The sequence below is a fragment of the Bufo gargarizans genome, chromosome 2, assembly GCF_014858855.1.
Source record: "Bufo gargarizans isolate SCDJY-AF-19 chromosome 2, ASM1485885v1, whole genome shotgun sequence".
NCBI classification, from domain to species: domain Eukaryota; kingdom Metazoa; phylum Chordata; class Amphibia; order Anura; family Bufonidae; genus Bufo; species Bufo gargarizans.
The window spans coordinates 603,140,442-603,161,187 of record NC_058081.1 but is presented as its reverse complement, the minus strand read 5'-3'; the positions used below and the strand labels follow the sequence as shown (position 1 = coordinate 603,161,187).

At 45.9% G+C, this 20,746-nt stretch overlaps 1 protein-coding gene across 1 annotated transcript in view; it reads left to right on the top strand.

Moving 5' to 3' along the window:
- JHY (junctional cadherin complex regulator) overlaps positions 1-14,068 on the top strand; it is a 113,116-nt gene extending 99,048 nt beyond the window's left edge. The window contains exons 7-8 of the mRNA XM_044278299.1: positions 9,560-9,685; positions 13,637-14,068. Coding sequence (XP_044134234.1) covers positions 9,560-9,685; positions 13,637-13,837 — 327 coding nt within the window. The 3' untranslated portion in view covers positions 13,838-14,068. The remainder of the gene's footprint in view (positions 1-9,559; positions 9,686-13,636) is intronic.
- The last annotated feature ends 6,678 nt before the right edge of the window (positions 14,069-20,746 follow it).

Genomic DNA, 20,746 nt, shown 5'->3' with positions numbered 1-20,746 from the left:
ATATTCCTGCTTCCACAAAATACTGATTGAGTGGTGCGATATACCTGCTTCCACAAAATACTGAATAAGGGGCTTGCTATACCTGCTTCCACAAAATACAGATTAAGGGTTGCGATATACCTGATTCCACCAAATATTTATTAAGGTGTTCTATATATCTGCTTCCACAAAATGCTGATTAAGAGGATTGATATACCTGCTTCCACCAAATATTGATTGAGGCCTGCGATACACCTGCTTCCACAAAATACTGATTACGGGGATTGATATACCTGCTTCCACCAAATATTGATTGAGGCCTACGATATACCTGCTTCTGCAAAATACTGATTAAGGGGTTTGATATACCTGCTTTCACAAAATACAGATTGAGGGGTGCGATATACCTGCTTCCAACAAATATTGATTAAGGGCTTCTATATACCTGCTTTAACAAAATGTTGATTGAGGGGTGCGATATACCTGCTTCCACAAAATACTGATTAAGGGGTTTGATATAGCGGCTTCCACCAAATACTGATTGAGGCCTGCAATATACCTTCTTCCACAAATACTGCTTTTCTCTAGGGACTTTCGCACAGGGTCATTTTTTAAATTACAGGCAGAGGAAGAGGCAGGCCGTTCCACAGGGGTGGTAGGGGTTGGGCAGGTGCACCAGGCCGGAGCCTAAGTAAGAAGTTGGAGAAGTTGCTTGCGATTACGTCAAAGGACGCAGCAGAGTTGGTTGAGTGGCTCACTCAGCCTTCTGCTTCTGGACCCTCCTCATCCTCTGTATCTGCTTCCTCCTCACTCTCTGCTATGTGCACCCCCAAAGACACCACCAGCACCATAGCCCCCCCCCCCCACTCGAGTCAGAGGAATTATTTTCCCATTCATTCCCAGACCTTACCGATGCGCAGCCATTCTTGGCATCGGATAAGAAAGAGGAGGTAGCAACGGCCGCCACCCAGGGGTCTGACGACAGTGCCCAGATCAGCCCAAGGAGGGTGGTCCCCGCTTTTGCTGCCTACTCCGAGATCTCTAATGTCAGTGGTGGTGAAGGTGACGATGATGACGTGTTGATGGATGTTACGTGGGTGCCCACAAGAGAGGAAGAGGAGTTCAGAGGGAGAGACGAAGCAGCAGATAAGGATGAGAAGCAGGCAGAACTCGCAGTGCACAGGAGACAAAAATCAAACTGCAAATGTATCGAGCGAGCCATCCACCATGCACATCTTGCGCTCCCAGGACGCCGACACATGACTGCAGTGTGGGATTTTTTTAACGTGTCAGCTGCTGACAATAGTGTTGCCATCTGCAGCCTGTGCTGTCAACGCATAAGTCACGGTAAGCTCAACACTTACCTAGGGACGACTGCCTTAAGAAGACACCTGGCCTCCCATCACCGAGCCCAGTGGGAGCAACGCCATCAGAACCCACAAAGCCACACTCCTGGTGCTCCATGTCCTGCCTCTTCTCCTCCTTTCCCCTCCCATTTGTCCTCCACCTTCCACCGTGCCGTTGTTGTGTTTATCTGGCATAAGGCAGGCTTCCGTGGCCCAAATGTTCGAGTGTAAAAAGTTGATGATGTCGGATAACCCTCTTGCCCAACAGCTGACCGCTGGCTTGTCGGAACTGCTAGTCCGCCAACTAATACCATATAAACTGGTGGACTTGGAGGTCTTTAGAAAATTTGTGGCGATTGGCATACCGCAATGGAAAGTCCCCGAAAGGAAATATTTCTCCCTAGCATGTTTGGCACCTGGCAAAGGGTCCTTTCTCTTTCACTCCGGCCCCCCCCCCTACCCCGATACTTGACCACATATCTCTTACATCCAGGGACATCTCCTGTCATGCACACCTTCTCTTTCCTCTTCTCCTCCGTTAGACCACCATGACAAATTCTTTCAGCCACATCTCGTCTCTACAGAATTTGATTTGAACACAGACACGTTAGATTTCTCAGTTTTTCCATCAACCTCCCCATCCTGGTGTCCCCACAGTGTCATCCTACTGCCACCCCCAATACTGTGGCGTTGTGCCCCCCAATGCCCCAGGTACTATACTGCTGACAAAATAGTGACCCCAGTAGACATAATTGGGGTCATTTATCAAACTGGTTTAAAGTAAAACTGGATTTCCAAAAGAGCTGTCAAAAATGAAAGGTGGAATCTGATTGGCTGATATGGGCAACTAAGCTAGTTCTACTTTACACCAGTTTGATAAATTACACCGAATGTCCCTATAGTGTCCACAGCAGTTATAATGTCCCTTAGAGTGCCCTAGTAATAATATATATTGTGCTCCAGGTAATAATCCCTGTATAGTGTCCCCAGAAATAATATAATTTCCCCTACAGTGCCTCCCAAATAACAAAGCCTCCCACGCTGCCCCCATAGTAATCCCCCATAGTAATTTACCCCCCCACACTTCCTCCATACAGTAATTTCCCCCACACTGCCCCCCCACAGTAATTTCCCCCACACTGCCCCATATAGTAATTTGCCCCACACAGTAATTCCCCCCACACAGTAATTTCCCACACACTGCCCCCCCACACAGTAATTTCTCCCACACTGCCCCCATATAGTAATTTGCCCCACACAGTAATTTCCCCCACAATGCCCTCATATAGTAATTTGCCCCACACGGTAGTTTCCCCCACACTTCCTCCATACAGTAATTTCCCCAACACTGCCCACCCACAGTAATTTCCCCCCCACTGCCCCCCCCCACAGTAATTTACCCCACACTGCCCCCCCACAGTAATTTCCCCCACACTGCCCCATATAGTAATTTTCTCCACACTGCCCCATATAGTAATTTGCCCCACACAGTAATTCCCCCACACAGTAATTTCCCACACACTGCCCCCCCCCACACAGTAATTTCTCCCACACTGCCCCCATATAGTAATTTGCCCCACACAGTAATTTCCCCCACAATGCCCTCATATAGTAATTTGCCCCACACGGTAGTTTCCCCCACACTGCCCCCACACAGAAGATTCCCCCACACCGCCCCCACACAGTAATTTCTCCCACACTTCCCCCCACACAGAAATTTCTCCCACACTGCCCCCCACACAGTGGTTTCCCCTACACTGCCCCCCACACAGTGGTTTCCCCTACACTGCCCCCCCCCCACAGTAATTTCTCTCACACTGCCCCCACAAAGTAGTTTCACCCATGCAGTAGTTTCCCCCACACTACCCCCCACAGTAATTTCCCCCACACTGCCCCATATAGTAATTTGCCCCACACAGTAATCCCTCCCATAATTATTTGCCCCCACATAGCAAGTAATCCCTCCCATAATTATTTGCCCCAACACAGTATCCCACCATAATATTCCCCCCCCCCCACATGTCCTCCTGTATGCCCCCCATGTCGTCCCCTAAAGTTGGCACATAAAATAAAAGAAAAAGAAAAAAAAGCCTAAAAGCTAAATACTCACCTTCGCTTGCAGAGGAGAGGAAGGCGCGCACACTTCACTGTGCTGCTGCGTCCCGTCACAGGCACGCGCAATGATGTCATCACGCATGCCTGCACCGTGATTTTACTACTGCATAGATCTCAGGCCTACTAGGCCTGAAACCTATGCCAGTGATCGGCGGCGGGGCAGGGAACTATATGCTCCCGTGCCCCGCCGCAGTATGTGGGCGTCAGAGCTCCAGCAATGAGTGCTTCCATCTGTATTGATGGAAGCGCTTATTGCTTCTGGCACCCCCCTGAGAGCCGGCACCCGGGGCGGACCATACCCCCGCTCCTCCCCCCGGCACTCCACTGGTGCCAAGTTACATCTGACCACAGACACATGGTCTAGCAAACACGGGTAGGGAAGGTACATTACTTTTACTGCCCACTGGGTGAACCTTCTGACGGCCATTAAGCATGTAACCCGTGGCACCTGTGTGGGCACCTCCTACTCCATCTTCTGTCTCCTCCTCGGCTGACTCCTCCTTTTCCACTGCCACAGCCTCTTCTGCTGCACCCCCCAAGCTCCCCAGAACCTATTTGATGTGCCAGGTGAGACGTTGCTGTGCTGTGGCTGTTGTGCCTAGAAGCCAAGAGCCACACTGATCCTGCACTGCTTTCCGTTTTGCAGTCACAGGCTGATCAGTGGCTAACCCCTCTCAATTTGACAGTTGGTAAAGTGGTGTGCGACAGCGGTGCTGAGCGTGCTGAAACAAGGCAAAATGACACACGTCCCGTGCATAGCACACGTCCTGAACTTAGTCGTGCAGTGATACGTTGCCAAATGCCCCAGGATCCAGGACGTCTTGCGGCAGGCCAGGAAAATCTCTGGCCATTTAAAAAAAATCTTACACTGCCATGGCTCGCCTTGTTGATGTTCAGCGGTGACACCACCTGCCCGTCAGATGTCTGATTTGTGACAGTCCGACGCGGTGGAACTCCACCATGTATATGCTTGATAGGCTGCTCCAGCAGCAATGTGCCGTTAATGACTACCTGTACGAACTCTGCAGCAGGAAAGGTTCTGGGGAGCTTGGTTTCTTTTCACCGTCTGCGACGCATGCAGACTTCTGCGGCCATTTGATGAGATCACCAAACTGGTCAGTCGCAGCCAGGGCACTATCAGTGACATCATACCTTACAACTTCTTTCTGGAGCGTGCTTTGCGTCGTGTCATTGATCAAGCCGTCGAGGAGCAGGAGCTGGAAGATGAGGAAGTCAGAATGCTGAATGAATTCCCAGGAAGGGCTACTCCATCTGAAACAAGACAGCAGGAGTCTGAAGAGGAGTCAGAGGAGGATGGTGGCTGGAGGGAGGAGGAGGAGCAAGAAGAGCAGTCTTTCAGGGATTCCTGGTGTTGTCCGTGGGGGAGAAGACCGAAAACCACATTCTCCATTGGGGATGAGCAGGAGGAAGGGCGCTCCACCGCTTCCAATTTTGTGCAAATGGGGGCCTTCATGCTCCAGTGCTATAAAAAGCATAAAGGGCGAGGACCAGTACTGGGTGGCAACGTACTTAGACCCCCGGTACAAACACAACATTGCGGACATGTTACCAGCATCACAGAGCGCTGTCAGAATGCAGCATTTCCAGGCCTTGCTACGAGAGATGCTGCATTCTGCTATTGCACTTGCAGGCGCTGGCAGAGGAATTTCTACCCACAGCTAAACAGGTGTGGGTACCAATCCTACCTCGCCTGTAAGAAGAGAGCGGTTTGAAGATGTGTTGGTCACTTCGGATATTAGATCAAAATCTTGCAGCCAACCCATCGACAGCCGCCCTCTGGATCCAGCCTCAGGGAATGCCTAGACCAACATGTGTCCGACTACATTGGGTTAACGGCCGATGTGGACACTCTGAGAAGCGAGGAACCCCTGGACTACTGGGTGTGCAGAGTTGACCTGTGGCCAGAGCTGGCACAATTTGCCATGGAACTCTTGGCTTGCCCCTCGTTAAGTGTCCTGTCCGAAAGGACGTTCAGTGCAGAAGTGAGTATCGTGACCGATAAGCGTACTCGCCTAGCTCACGACTTGTTCAGTGGGCCCCAGGATACGGGTGGATAATAGTTTGTATTTGTCGTGACGCCAATTATAGCGTGCGCAGTGTACTATCTCAGGGCCCTTCCAAGGTGTTATAATGCACGTCCCAGATTAGGAATGCCAGAGTGGTGTAATGGCCTATAATGTCTCTGTAGAGTAGTGGTAATTGTGTCAACGGTGTCTCCTACCTGGGTACTCCGGCTCCTGGCTCACTTGCAGTAAATTTTAGTGTAATGATAGTAGGAGTAATAGAGGAATTTTGCAGTATAAATTATGTCCAGACCTTTAGATGAAGTTCAAACGTTTCTTTACTGAAGATAACTTGTATCCAAGCAGTATACAGTTTTGGTCTCTGGTATGCTTCAGCAGAAACCTCATCTGCGGTCCCCTGGTGACTTTCTGTTGCAGGACTTGGAACTGCAGCTTCACTTTCTTCTGGAGGACCCTCTGTAGACCTGGGCCTTTTCCTTGTAGGTGACAGGTTCTCTGGACAGTAATAAAGGATATGGTGATGGCTCTGGAGTGCGTGAAGCAGTATCAGTGGACCCTTCACAGATGGGTAGGTCACTTTCAGTGGCTGCCGGATCTGATAGAGGCATAATCAGGTGTGCTGTCTTCAGCAGGCGGCTGAGAAGAAGACTTGGAGGCTTCATACAATTCACTTTCTCTGTGCTCTTTTTCCTCCACAATTTCTTTATATGTTTTAATGCGTTTTCTTTTTTCTGACAAGTCATCTTCTCCACTAAACATCTTCTCCGTCTTTTTCCGTTCTTCCGCTCTCTTTAGCAAGTCCTGTAAAGTACTCCACCTGCGGGCTTTCCATCGGGCAAGGTCATCCTGAGGTTGCGGCCGGGTGGCCAGTTCCAGTGCCTCATCCTGCTGTGCTGCTGTCATTGCGGATACAGTCGCGGCTTGATCCAGTGCTGTCGTGCTCGACCCTGGGCCAGGCGGTGAAGGCTCAAGTATAGCTGTCCCCTCTGGGGCCTTCTCAGTCAGAGTAGTCACCTCCGCGGAAGTGGGCTTGAGTGCGCTGGCCATATTGGTTTCCAGGGTGGTGGCCATCTTTCTTGCTTCCTCTGTCATGATTAGTGCAGGAAGTGAGGGTGGAGCCTGAGGGAAGGAGTCTTCGCTCCCTGGGCTTGCAGTGCAGAGTTCTTGGTGGGCAGTATTTAGGTTTCCCGCTTCTAGAGGGGTGTAGTTAGCCTTTTCGCGCTCCTGAGAGGGCGTTACTTGGTTTTCCCAGTTCTGAAGGGCATGAAGAAGCGGCGCCATTACAGAAATATGGCGAATTAACCCTTGGAGTGCTGGCGTGCACGGTTTAGCACCTTTCTGCACCGCAATAAAAGTCAATTTTCAGGGGTTTCACACGGTTCCTAGGCCTTTTAGCTAGACACACAATCGGATCCTGTTGTAGCAGTGATAGGCACACAATCTAATCCTGTTAGGCACACAATTCGATCCTGTTCATGATGCCAAAAATGCAGTGACCAGGAACGGGTACGCTGACGCCACTTGTGCAGTGGGCAAGGTTACGAGTGGATAATAGTCTGTATTTGTTGTGACGTCAATTGCATCGTGCGCAGTGTACTATCCCAGGACCCTTTCAAGGTGTTATAACGCACATCCAAGATTAGGAATGCCAGAGTGGTGTAATGGCCTATACTATAATGTCTCTGTAGAGTAGTGCTAATTGTGTCAACGGTGCCTCCTACCTGGGTGCGGCTGGACTCCTGGCTCACTTGCAATAAATTTTAGTGTAGTGATAGTAGGAGTAATAGAGGAATTTTGCAGCAGAAATGATGTCCAGACATTTAGATTAAGTTCTTTACTGAAGATAACTTGAATCCAAGCAGTATTAACTTTGGTCTCTGGTCCCAGCAGGTTTTAGCAATGATTGGCAGGAATAAATGCTTCTGCTTGATATGTGGGGAGCTTGCAGAATAAGACGTCTGCTTGGAAGCTCTGTAACTGTGGCAGGAATTAATCTTCTGCACTTCTCTGTAACTTCTGCTTTGTGGGGACAGACTAGCTGAGGAGAAATGGCTTCTCCTAGGTCTCTGGACTTGACTCACAGATAGATTCTCAGGGGATGCTTACTTCCTGGAACTCTGGAGGTTGTCTGCAGTTTTCTGCTTCTTCATCCAGCTGAGGCTGAAGTTGCTCAGGCTGGGTATATGATCAGGTCTCAGCCGAGACAAGATCCTTGCTGTCTTCCCTATGCAGGGGATCTCCTGATGGCTATCACACAGCCTTCGCCTAGCAGGGGGGAGGCTACACTGACCCTAACTTCCTTCTTCACCCATGCTGCAGGATGTGGGAACAGCCCACTTTGCTAACAGAGGGGGAGCTAAGCTGGAATAATCTATTCCAGCCTAGATACACTAAACTGGGACTTGTACTTGCCAATGTTCCTGCCACCTACTGGTAACCAGGAAAATTGCAAGAACAATGGAATTTAACATGGTTTTAAATGCACATTTGTGAAGACATAATATAAATTACATCAGATGACATTATAAAGGCTCTTAGAAGATAGTAACAGGGTAGAGGCGTGTAGTAACACAACTTTGGGATGTTACATGTGGACTACCTCACATTTCTAAAAATTAATGAGGCATGGATCTCGGCGGAATTACACACCTGTGATGACCATGTGTAATTGAATTTCCTGATGCCAGCCCACACATATCCACCACCACCCAGAACAAAGAATGGTCCTTGTCTTTTGTATATACAGCGGCATAAAAGGCCTTTTCTGTCAGGTGAATGCCTAATTTTTGGGGCCTCTACTCCAGTGGCCTACAGTAAAATTTTTATGCAGTGACCGCCTAATATACCTCCAGCCATATAATCCCTTGTTCTTTTCTGTCATATAAATGCCTAATTTTTGGGGCCTGTACTGGCCTACAGTAAAATTGTTATCCAGTGGCCGTCTAATATACCTGCAGCCACATAATCACTTGTTCCTTTATGTCAGCTGAAAGCCTAATTTTTGGGGCCCATACTGGCCTACAGTAGAATAGTTATCCAGTAACCGTCTAATGTACCTCCTTGCAACATAATCACTTGTTCTTTTCTGTCCGGTGAATGCCTAATTTTTGGGGCCTCTACTCCAGTGGCCTAAAATAAAAAATTTCTAGGCTCAGCAGGGCACATTTTTGAGAGTTTCCCTTTAAGACACATAAAAATTTCCCAAATTAGAATACATATTTTTTTTGTGGGAATTTCTGCCATTGATCCCCCTCTGGTATGTCACTGTCCATGTTGTGGGACTATTTGTGCAATTCTAGTAAGTATTTGGTGGCTGCAAATATGACCTGAAGATTTTTCAGGTTCGCCTGCCATTAAATTCAATGGGGTCCGCCGCGAACGCGCGGTTCACGAATATTTGAATTGCGAATGCGCGTTTGCGAATTGTCCCGGACGATGTTCGTCTATCACTTATCTCCACCACTATATATTAACCTCCACCACTATATATTAAGCTGTACCACTACATACTACCCTCTACACCCACAAACTATCTTCCACCACTATAAGCTAACCTCTAGCAATATACACTCCTCTCCACCACTATATTCTAACCTCCACTACTACTACCATCTACCACTATATATTATAGCTACTCATAGACATCAGATGAGTGATAGATTTTTTCAAAGGGTTGTACAGGTCAGGATTAGGAAAGATGGTTAAAATAGCACCACCAGCTGTCCACAGGATGTGTATGGTATTGCAGCTAAATCCCATACTCTTCGTGGGGCTGAGTTGCAATAGCAGACATAACCTGCAGACAGATGCGGCACTGTTTCTATAATAGAGAACCCATGTTTTTTATTATGTAGAACCCTTTAAGCCCACAAAAGTCTTACAGGGTACCAAAATCGATATTTCAAAACACTGTATAAGCTACATTTGTGTGGATGGAATTGGAGCAGTTATATTTTATATCCAAGGCAATAATAGCACAGAACAGCAGGGGCTACAGTAGGCTGAGTTTTACAATCTGCAGATGGATGCTGAGCGGAGTTGTCACCATTCACTTTCACACCACTCTGTTTTCAGAAAAAACAACTACAACAACAAAAGGAATACGCCAAAGTGATCCAAGAGCAAATCCGCAACAAACCGGTGAAGCCGCGAGAAATCCAAGTCATGCACAACGACAAGAATAAGAGCATGAGGCAAAAGGTGCAATGCATTAACATCCATAATCTAGATGGTCCTATCATTAAGCTGACATTACTAATCACTTATTAGTATTGTGATTATTATGTTATTATTGACATTATTATTATTTCTATTATTATTATTATTACTTGGGTAATTAGGGTTGGTATTATGCAATTACTGACATCTCGCCTATCATACTGTACTCTATATAATGGTTCCCCCTCCCCAACCCTTTCACTGTTACAGTAACGTTTCCACATTGTAGCAGCAGATAGTTGTCCGACTTTACTCAGGTGTTAGGTGTATATGTCAACTTAGCTTCTGCTAGGTTAGGAAAGATGATTTGTATACCGTATTATTGTTCTACAGTTTCCACTTGTCCCTCTAGAGCAGGGATGCCCAACCTGCGTCCCTCCAGCTGTTGCAAAACTATAACTCCTAGCATAAAAAAATAAAATAAAAAATGGAATAAAAAGAAATAAAATAAAATAAACCAAAATAAAGAGTTCACCACTGTGTTTCTTGATGTCAAATCGGCTTCGCTGACCTCAGTGTGATGCAGGTAAAATCACAATAAATCAGTCTTTATACAAAAGGTGGTCGCACTGCCAGGTATATGTCTCAATTCACAAGCTCAAGAGAAGCGTCAATCTTCTTTGATACAACCAACACACCTGAGTCCCGCTGGATAGTAGCCTTTTCTCAATGAAACCATCAATAAAATCGTGAATTAGGCTACTTTCACACTTGCGTTCAGAGCGGATCCGTCTGAGACGGATCCGCTCATATAATGCAGACGGTGGCTCCGTTCAGAACGGATCCGTCTGCATTATATTGTAAAAAAAATTCTAAGTGTCAAAGTAGCCTCAGACGGATCCGTCCAGACTTTACATTGAAAGTCAATGGGGGACGGATCCGTTTGAAAATTGAGCCATAGTGTGTCATCTTCAAACGGATCCGTCCCCATTGACTTACATTGTAAGTCTGGACGGATCCGCACGCCTCCGCACGGCCAGGCAGACACCCGAACGCTGCAAGCAGCGTTCAGGTGTCCGCCTGCTGAGCGGAGCGGAGGCTGAACGCTGCCAGACTAATGCATTCTGAGCGGATCCGCATCCACTCAGAATGCATTAGGGCTGGACGGAAGCGTTCGGGGCCGCTTGTGAGCCCCTTCAAACGGAACTCACAAGCTGAGGCCCGAACGCTAGTGTGAAAGTAGCCTAACACGCCTTAAATAATCATAAAATCGGTCTATCAGGTCCATCAAACACAATGCCCGACCTAGGTTTCGCCGATAAGGCTTCCTCAGGGGCGATTTTATTGAAGGTTGTTTTGAGAAAAGGCTACTATCCAGGGACTCAGGTGTGTTGGTTGTGTCAAAGCAGATTGCCGCTTCTCTTGAGCTTGTGAATTGAAACGTATACCTGGCAGCGCGACCACCTTTTGTATAAATAACTCCTAGCATGCCCGGAAAGCCTACAGCTATCAGCCTACAGCCGAGCATGATGGGAGTTGTAGTTTTACAACAGCTGGAGTGCCGCAGGTTGAGCATCCCTGCTCTAGCGCATGCCAGGAGAGTTCATCAGCGTAAGGGCTCATGCACACAACAGTATTTTGCTTTCCGTATATGGACCGTATTTTGATTCCGTATATGGTCTGTATACGAAACCATTCATTTCAATGGGTCTGCATAAGATGCGGACAGCACTCTGTTGCTCCGTTCCGTGACCCCGCAAAATTTATGAGACATGTCCTATTCTTGGACGGCACGTCAGTGGATGAGCCCTAAGGGTCCATTTACATGTCTGTAGTGTATTGCGGATCCGCAATACACCCGGTCGACACCCCCCCATAGAACTGCCTAGTCTTGTCCGCAATTGTGGACAAGAATAGGACATGTTCTATTTTTTTGTGGAGCCGTGGTCGCGCACCGGAAATGCGGATGCGGAGAGCACATAGTGTGCTCTCTGCATTTCTTCCTGCCCCATAGAGAATGAATGGGTTCGCACCCATTCCCGATATTGAGGAATGGATGCGGACCCATTTGCGGACGTGTGAATGGACCCTAAAGCTGGCTATACACATTAGATTAATAGCAGCCAAACCTGTCAATTTTGTATGGATCAGCTGACGCCCAAACTCTCCTTCTGCTTCACATCGGGGGAGAGTAGAATTGGACAGTTGGATTTCAACATGCTCAATACTTTTGTTCTCTGGGAGATCAGCCACCGCCAAAGGCTATAAGTAACTTAGGCTGATTTCACACTTATTTGGTCAATTTTTTCGATCGGTTATTACGAGCCAATATCAGGTGCAGAATAGGTGCAAATCAGATCATTACACTGGATCTTAGAGTAGGCTTCACTTCTGGTTTTGGCTCACAATGGATAACTGATCAAATAACTAAGGTGTGAACTCAGCCTTATGCCTCATTCCCACAGTCAGTGTTCGGTCAGTGATTTCCATCATTGGTTTTGAGCCAAAACCAGGTGCGGCTCTAAACACAGAACAGGCGCAGATCTTTCCCTAACGCTGGGTTCACACCTGAGCGTTTTACAGAGCGTTCAAACGCGCTGTAAAACGCTCAACACATGAAAACCAATGCTTCCCTATGGCCCTGGTTCACACTTGAGCGTTTTACAGCGCGTTTGAACGTGCTGAAAAACGCCCTACGCTCAAAAAAGTTCTTGAGCTTCTTTGGGGCGTTTTGTCGCGCTTCCCGTACATAGACTTGTGGGCGCTCGCTTGTCTCTGTATGCGCGATTGTAAACGCCGGTACAATCGCGCATACAGAGCGCTCCTTTCAGAACGCTCAGGTGTGAACCCAGGGTAAGGCTTAGTTCACACGAACGTGTGTGATCTGTGGCCGTATTGCGGCCTGCAAATCGCGGGCCGCAATACAGGGCCACAGTTCCGTGTGCATTCCGCATCACGAATGCGGACCCATTCACTTCAATGGGTCCGCAAATCCGGGATCGCGGAACGGCCGCACGGGACGGGACCCCCTCGGAAGCACTACGGAGTGCTCCCGTGGGGTTGCGTCCCGTACCTCCGTTCCGCAAAAAGATAGGACATGTTCTATCTTTTAGCGGAACGGGCGTATCGCGGACCCATTAAAGTAAAGTGAATAAGTCTGGATCCGATGCGGCTGACCTACGGCCGGCGATTGTGCATTGCGGCCCGCTACCTGCGGTCCGCAGCACGAGCACGGGTCACACACGTTCGTGTGAACTCGGCCTAATACCTTACTTCTGTGGAGGCTCCAATCCTGGTTTTGGCTCACAATCATTGATGGAAATCACTGACCAAAACACGGACATGTGAATGAGACTTTACCCCCCTCTCCCAGCAGAGTTTTGATATGCATGGGGGATTTATGACATCTATTGAGATGTATTGCCAGTTGTACACTACGTAGAAGAGCTTCTGAAGAGCTTCTTTACTTTTTGACACTGTACAGAGTATAGCAGCTGTTGCTTAAAATGTATACTGCTATGAGTTTTTCCATGGCTAAGAGTATGTGATGGTAGCGGCCATGTCTGAGTCTTCCAGTCAGATCTAATTTGTCATGAAGATTTGCGGGATGTTAGTAAGGGCTCATGCACATGAACTTATTTTTTATCCGCATACAATCCACTTCAGACCCATTCACCTCAATGGTGCCATCAAAGATGCAGACAGCACACGTGTGCTGTCCGCATCCGTATGTCCATGCCATGGCACCTGCAAAAATATAGAACATCTCCTATTCTTGTCCGCATTATGGACAAGGATAGAACTGTTCTATTATGGCCGGGACGTTCCGTTCCACAAAATGCAGAAGGCACACTGCTGCCATCTGTGATTTGTGGACCGCAGAACAGGCAACGGTAGTGTGCATGAGCCCTAAATCACATAAATATCCATCAACCTTGAGAGACCACATGATTTCAACAAAGCTTCATCATGTTGTGTGTTTGTTTATTGAAGAGCTTGGAATACGCCAAGAACGTCCCTCGGCCGCAGCCTGTACCTAAAGTGTCCAACGAGAAAAGAGTAGACATCTCGGAGAAGCGAGCGATGAGTTACGACTCCCTGTTCCCACACATGAAGATACTAGAAGATCTGCACGCCAGACATGAAAAGGAGAAGATGGCGGTGGCTGCCCTGAATGCCCTCCATATACTATAAGTTTCCTGTGACATATACAATGCCACTTGTCTGAAAACCAATGGCAGAAAATGCCTTGTTAGATTATATTGTCTGACACTCCCACGCTCCAAAAAATAAACAGATTGGGTGGGGCTGACAACCATGAAACGAGAAATCTGCTTGGACTTTTGGATGGTGTTCTCCTCCCCTAGACAGAAGACCATCATCACTATGGACATCTGAATGAAGGATCTACTGCAATGCATTGTGCTTCCAAACTTTCAAACCAAGAGAACATCACTTTTGAGTTTTGCACTGTTGTGTTGAGTGAGTGATAGGTGGACACCTATGTGCAAAATAAAAATATAAAATATCTGCGTGTTTAGATATCATATCTCACGTATTCGATTTTTTTCAGTATAGTTTTTAGTATAACTATTGGAAAAAGTCTGCTTCTATGAGGAAACTATTATTTCATCCCAAGATTACGACCACCCTGCAATCCGGCAGTGCAGATATGAGGTGGCCGGTGAGAGTTGCTGTGCATGCGTGCCTTCTACAGTCCCAGCCACCAAAGAGGCTGACTCTTTTTCCTAAAGCACGACCACCACTGCTGGATTGCAGGGTGGTCAAAACCCCTGGAAATGAGCAGTGTATATTGTGTCGGCAAAATGAATCCAGCCAGCAAAGGAGGCAATATGGACAATCATAATACATTAGTAAGTGCCTTGTATTAACTTTATCTACGTGATAAATGACACTTACTGAAGTGAGACAACCTCTTTAAATCAAATGAACATATATATAATAGGATAAAAAGATCAGTATATAGGAACACATTGATGGTTTCCGTGGAGTAACAGGATATCATTTTTTTCGACCGCAAAACAATGTCAAAGGTGAAACTTCATTTTAACGTGGAGTATGGATGGAAATAACCTGAAATTCTTCCTACCAACATCTAATGGATCAAGTGATTGGTGTTGTAATCACTCCACCCCCGCAAGCCACACGGCCATAAACTGTATAGAAATATGTGTATGCACCAATATGTCAATATACATGCCACAAAGTGCAGTAACAAGGTGTCAGTTGCTCAGGGTCAGATACGTCTGCAGAGTGTTTGTATCTAATCTAATTTTGATAGTTAATACAAAACGTAAAATAATATTATTGAAAAAGCCTCGTAATTGCCTCAAATTGTTAATGGCCTAATTTTAAATTGCCATTTAAGTCACAGTGCACGACTTGGAAGGTAATGGAGTCCTGCTGCTCTGCAGCCATTTTAGCAACACGCTGGAAATCATTTTTTAATCCTGAGCCTGCAGGAGCTGCGATCTCCCAGGGTTAATGCAAAATGCATTAACAATTAATGGTTGCTGGACCCGGCCTGGAGCAGCCATATTGTAAACGACTCATTGAAAGCAGCACCAGTCCTAGCAGGTTGTTTTTTTATTTTTTTATATAGTTTTTATTTTTTTTGCCAGATAAATAATAGCTTTCTCCTGGTTTGTAACACAAGTTATTTTCTTACAAATTTCACAAAAGCCGTAAAGGCCTCATTCTCCGAGTCCCCAGTGTGGGATCAGACGTACGCAATATTGTGTTTTACCAATAAAAAAAAAAATCTCTTTTTTTGTCAGAATATAATGTGTCCTTTTGCTCTACAGCAGACCTCAATTGGATTTAAAACCTTTTAAGTGGTAGCAAAATCTCGGGGCAGTTTAATTTGAACAATTTACACCTTGGTCATACAGAAATTGTGATTTATTTTTTTTACAATAATTTTTAAAATACAGTATATTACAAAAATTTATATGAATGACAGAAAGGGAAAAAACACTTCATACTTAGACCTTATGCACAGGCCATTGTTCGTTCCGCAAACAGCCGGGTGCGGTGCAGAACGGAGGCACGGAAGCACTACGTGCTTTTGTGGGATTTCTCTCCATGCCTCCGCACCGCAAAAAATCGAACATGTCCTATTTTTTTGCAGTGCAGATGGATCATGGACCCATTCGAGTTGAATAGGTCGGGATTCGTCTATGGAATCCACATGGATGTTGCCCGTGCATTGGTGACCGCAAAATGTACACGTAAAACCAGGATTGCAGAATAATGTATTTAATTATCTAAAATTGTATTAGGCAGGCTCCCAAAAAAGGACGATACCAGTGTACGTTGGGAGACTAGTTCATATTGCAGACAGGTGATGGGTTTTGTGGTAACCTCCCTGCAGAGAAATGGCACCCAGCTAATAAAGCAGGATATCAGATTGTGATGTTGTGAGTAGTAAACTACAACCATTGACAGTTGCAAGGTGCAGTTACTGAAGAGGTCATAGTGTAACTCAAGGGTCAGTCAGATACACTGTCCGTCAAAAAAAAAAGTCGCCACCAAAAATATTTTGTTGGACCGCCTTTAGCTTTGATTACGGCACGTGTTCGCTGTTGCATTGTTTCGATAAGCTTCTGCAATGTCACAAGATTTATTTCCATCCAGTGTTGCATTAATTCTTGCATTGATGATGGTAGAGTCTGACTGCTTGCCAAAGGCTTCTCCAGCACATCCCAAAGATTCTCAATGGGGTTAAGGTCTGGACTCTGTGGTGGCCAATCCATATATGAAAATGATGTCTCATGCTCCCTGAACCACTCTTTCACAATTTGAGCCCGATGAATCCTGGCATTGTCATCTTAGAATATGCCCGTGCCATCAGGGAAGAAAAAATTCAAAGAAGGAATAACCTGGTCATTCAGTATGTTCAGGTAGTCAGCTGACCTCATTCTTGTAGCACATACTGTTGCTGAACCTAGACCTGACCAACTGCAGCAACCTCATATCATAGCACTGCCACCACAGGCTTGTACAGTAGGCACTAGGCATGATGGGTGCATCACTTCATCTGCCTCTCTTCTTACCCTGATTCGCCCATCACTCTGGAACAGGGTAAATCTTGACTCATCAGACCACATGACCTTCTTCCATTGCTCCAGAGTCCAATCTTTATGCTCCCTAGGAAATTGAAGCCTTTTAGTCTGGTTTGCCTCACCGATTAGTGGTTTTCTTATGGCTACACAGCTGTTCAGTCCCAATCCCTTGAGGTCCCTTCGCATTGTGTGTTTGGAAATGCTCTTACTTTAACTATTAAACATAGCCCTGAGTTCTACTGTTTATCTGCGATTTGATTTCACCAAACGTTTAAGTGATCGCCAATCACGATCATTCTGGATTTTTCTTCCCGCCACATTTCTTCCTCGAATACGATGGGTCCCCACTATCCTTCCAGTTTTTAATAATGTGTTGGACAGTTCTTAAACCAATTTTAGTAGTTTCTGCAATTTGCAATCTCCTGCTTGATGCATGCCATGATTTGACCCTTCTCAAACAGACTAACATCTTTTCAAGACCACGAGACGTGTCTTTCGACATGGTTGTTTAAGAAAAGAGAAGCAACTCATTGCACCAGTTGGGGTTAAATAACTTGTTGCCAGCTGAAAGATAATCACCCATGCAGTAATTATCCAAAAGGGGGCTCATAACTATTTGCTTAGTTAAATTCAGGTGGCGACTTTTTTTTTGGACAGGCAGTGTATGTATATCAGTTGTTGCTGAGTGGTTTTAACACACTCCTTGAAATTCTCTCAATGGGGGCTCCTTCTACCTGCTCTCTAACAGTTGCTCCACCTCAAATTACAGCACTCCGCACACAGCCACAGTTCACACTATAGACTGCCACTGCCTGAAAAACACCAGAGCTGTGCTGCTTCTCACAATGCAGCTTCCCTCAAGCTGCTGGACATCTTCCCAGTAGGCCCATATGCAGTGTCCTGAAATAAACTGCAAAGCATTAAAAGTGTTAATAGCACTGTATTTAATTTATTAGGTGCCTGTATTATAAATCCCATAAGGTTCTGTAGGGAGTGTGAGGTCTCATGAGGCTAGTCACAGCTGGCTCCACCCTTCCTCTCTAGGAGGTAGATTCTGGAGTTAATGGCTGACCATAATCGCCGCTGATCTGGCTACAGCCTCCTCTGCATGTGGTAGAAACACTGTAAGCCACAAACTGCCCACCATAACCAAAGGACAGGAGGGCGGGCACCATGTTCATAGATTGTATTTCTCTGCATATACTGTGGATATCATATAATTATATATATCTGATGATAGAGAAATTGCATCCCTTTAGGGAAAAGGAGAGATTGGCCAGTCTTATTGAGAGAGAGAAGCTAGCCTCTATATATAACCTTTGGGAACTACTTTAATCAACTGTAAAGATTGCATTTCATGTGATTAGTGCTTGTCAATAGTGTGAATAGTGCTTGTGTGGATCACCTGCAGACCAGCTTCAGTAAAGTACTGTGGATTTGTTATACCAACAACGGCCTCATCATTATACCACACATTTACACCGCAAGGTGCTGGCATCACCGTAAAACAGCAATGTCGAGGGCACATCAACCACCATCAGGCAGGAGAACCCCAGAACCAGAGTGTTTCCCGAAGGAAAGAACTGGTGCAACCTTCCCATCACTGTACGCCAGCCCAGGGAGCTTAGGGAAACCGTAAGTACGACTACTGCACCCATCCAGCCACCCACGTATGCCCCTTCAGCCTGGTCACTGCACATAATCATGTGCCAGAACTGAGTCAATCTATTTATTACAAATCAAAACTTTCCCAAAAGCTCCAGTTTTTAGCAGAGGCGGACAAAAAAAAAAAAAAAAGTGGACCTATGTTGTAGGTGGATCCAAATTAACAGAAGGCAGGGCCAGCATAAGTAGGCAGGGACAACATAAGTAGGCGGGGCCAGCCGGACTAGTGCAGCACAAAATACCACACCAGCAGACCAAGTACCACAGTGCAGCACAAAATACTGCCGCCCTCACCACAGTATTCAAGTGTATCACCTGAGGACGGTGATACAGTTGAGCTTAGGAGGGCATCTGCAACCGTTGGCAAAATTGATTTGTACGAATCAATCTGTTTATCAAACACAGTTCTTGAGCAGTGAGGGGCTGTCTCTGCAACTTAAGGGGCTCCACCCCCCTCCCGCTTGAGGCCCTGTCAATCTTACACCTGTGACGCTGCTCCAGAAGTGAAACAATACATTCACAGTACCTGCTCCACTACATGGAGCAGCAACGGAGGTGCAAGATAGACAGGGGGATCCCTGCATAATGGTAAAGGGTGAAAAACACAGGATTGCCAGGATAACGCCCTTAGATATAGCCTAAAGCCAAAATAGTTAGTTGGTAATGTGACACACCCCTGATGGGGTAGGACTAGGCTGCTGATTGGACTCAAAAGCGTCCCTTGTTTTTATGGGGACAAAAAAGTGGCCAATTACCTCTGAATTTTTTGGGACATGTAGCAGCGGAGGTATCTCATTGAAGAGCGATTCTGCCAAAGATTTGCTAAGTTGTACTCTAATTGGTTATCCATCAAACAGAGTCATATTAGGGCAATAAATTTATATCAAATAGTCATAGTGTAACGAGAAAGGGGGTATATTTGTCATGTCTACTAAATTAACCAACACCATGTTTGACATGGTCCCCCCTCTCTCTCTCTCAAAGATAGATAGACCCACAGGTGAGTATAGTAACATATGTACTGACGCTGTGCCAAGACTACAGCTATGGGGAAAGTGTGGGGTAGACTGGCGAGGACTCATATTGTGTTAATTTGTATATTTATGTCCCCCACGATCATCATTGCCTTAATGGAAGTGTCTCAGCTTAGTAGCCTATGTATTTATGTGTCAATAAAGCATGCCTATGAAATGTGGTCTTTCAGACCCCTTGGTTTAATCGTTTTCCGCCAAAATATCCATTGTGCATGGTGTCTAAATCACCTCCCCTTAGTGATAAACCAATATGTTTTGATGCCCTGGAATTTAAGGGTTTTCATTATTTGCATGCCTATCTCTCACAGTGTTCTGCAAAGGGTTGTCTTCCCGCCTTCTGATATCACCCAGATGTTCTCCTATTTGTTGCCTGAATTTGCAGACAGTTTTGTCCACTTATTGCATGTCACACTAACATGTAATGAGGTACACAACTCTGTTTTACAGTTGATAACAGATCTGAGAAGCAAGGAACCCCTTGACTACTGGGTGTGCAGGCTTGACCTGTGGCCAGAGATGGCACAATTTGCCATGGAACTCTTGGCTTGTCTCTTGTTGAGTGTCCTGTCTGAAAGGACGTTCAGCGCAGCAGGGGGGATTGTGCCCTGCAAATGTTTATTTTAGGCCACAGGAGTACAAGCCCCAAACATTAGGCATCCACCGGACAGAAAACATCAAGTGATTATGTGGCTCGAGGTATATTAGACAGTCATTGGATATCAATTTTACTTCAGGCCAGTGGAGTACAGGACCCAAAAATTATTCATTCAATATACAGAAAAGAACAAGTGATTATGTGGCTGGATGTATATTACACGGTCATTGGATATCAATTTTACTGCAGGCCAGTACAAATAAATGTCAAATACATATGTTTAAAAGAACGAAAAATGTAAAATGTTATTAAAAACATGGCTAACGAAATCCCCCCTCTTAAATAAACCCCAAATGATAATAGGTGAAATTCGATAATACGTGGTCGTCACAGGTGTTGAATTCCTCTGAGGCCCCAACAATTAAGCATTCACCATACAGAAAAGATCAAGTGATTATGTGGCTGGAGGTATATTAGACCGTCAATGGATATCAATTTTACTGCAGGCCAGTGCACTACAGGCTCCAAAAATGATTAATTCACCGGACAGAAACCATCAAGTGATTATGTGACTGGAGAAGAATTATTAGGAACACCTGTTCTATTTCTCATTAATGCGATCATCTAGTCAACCAATCACATGGCAGTTGCTTCAATGCATGTAGGGTTGTGGTCCTGGTCAAGACAATCTCCTGAACTCCAAACTGAATGTCAGAGTGGGAAA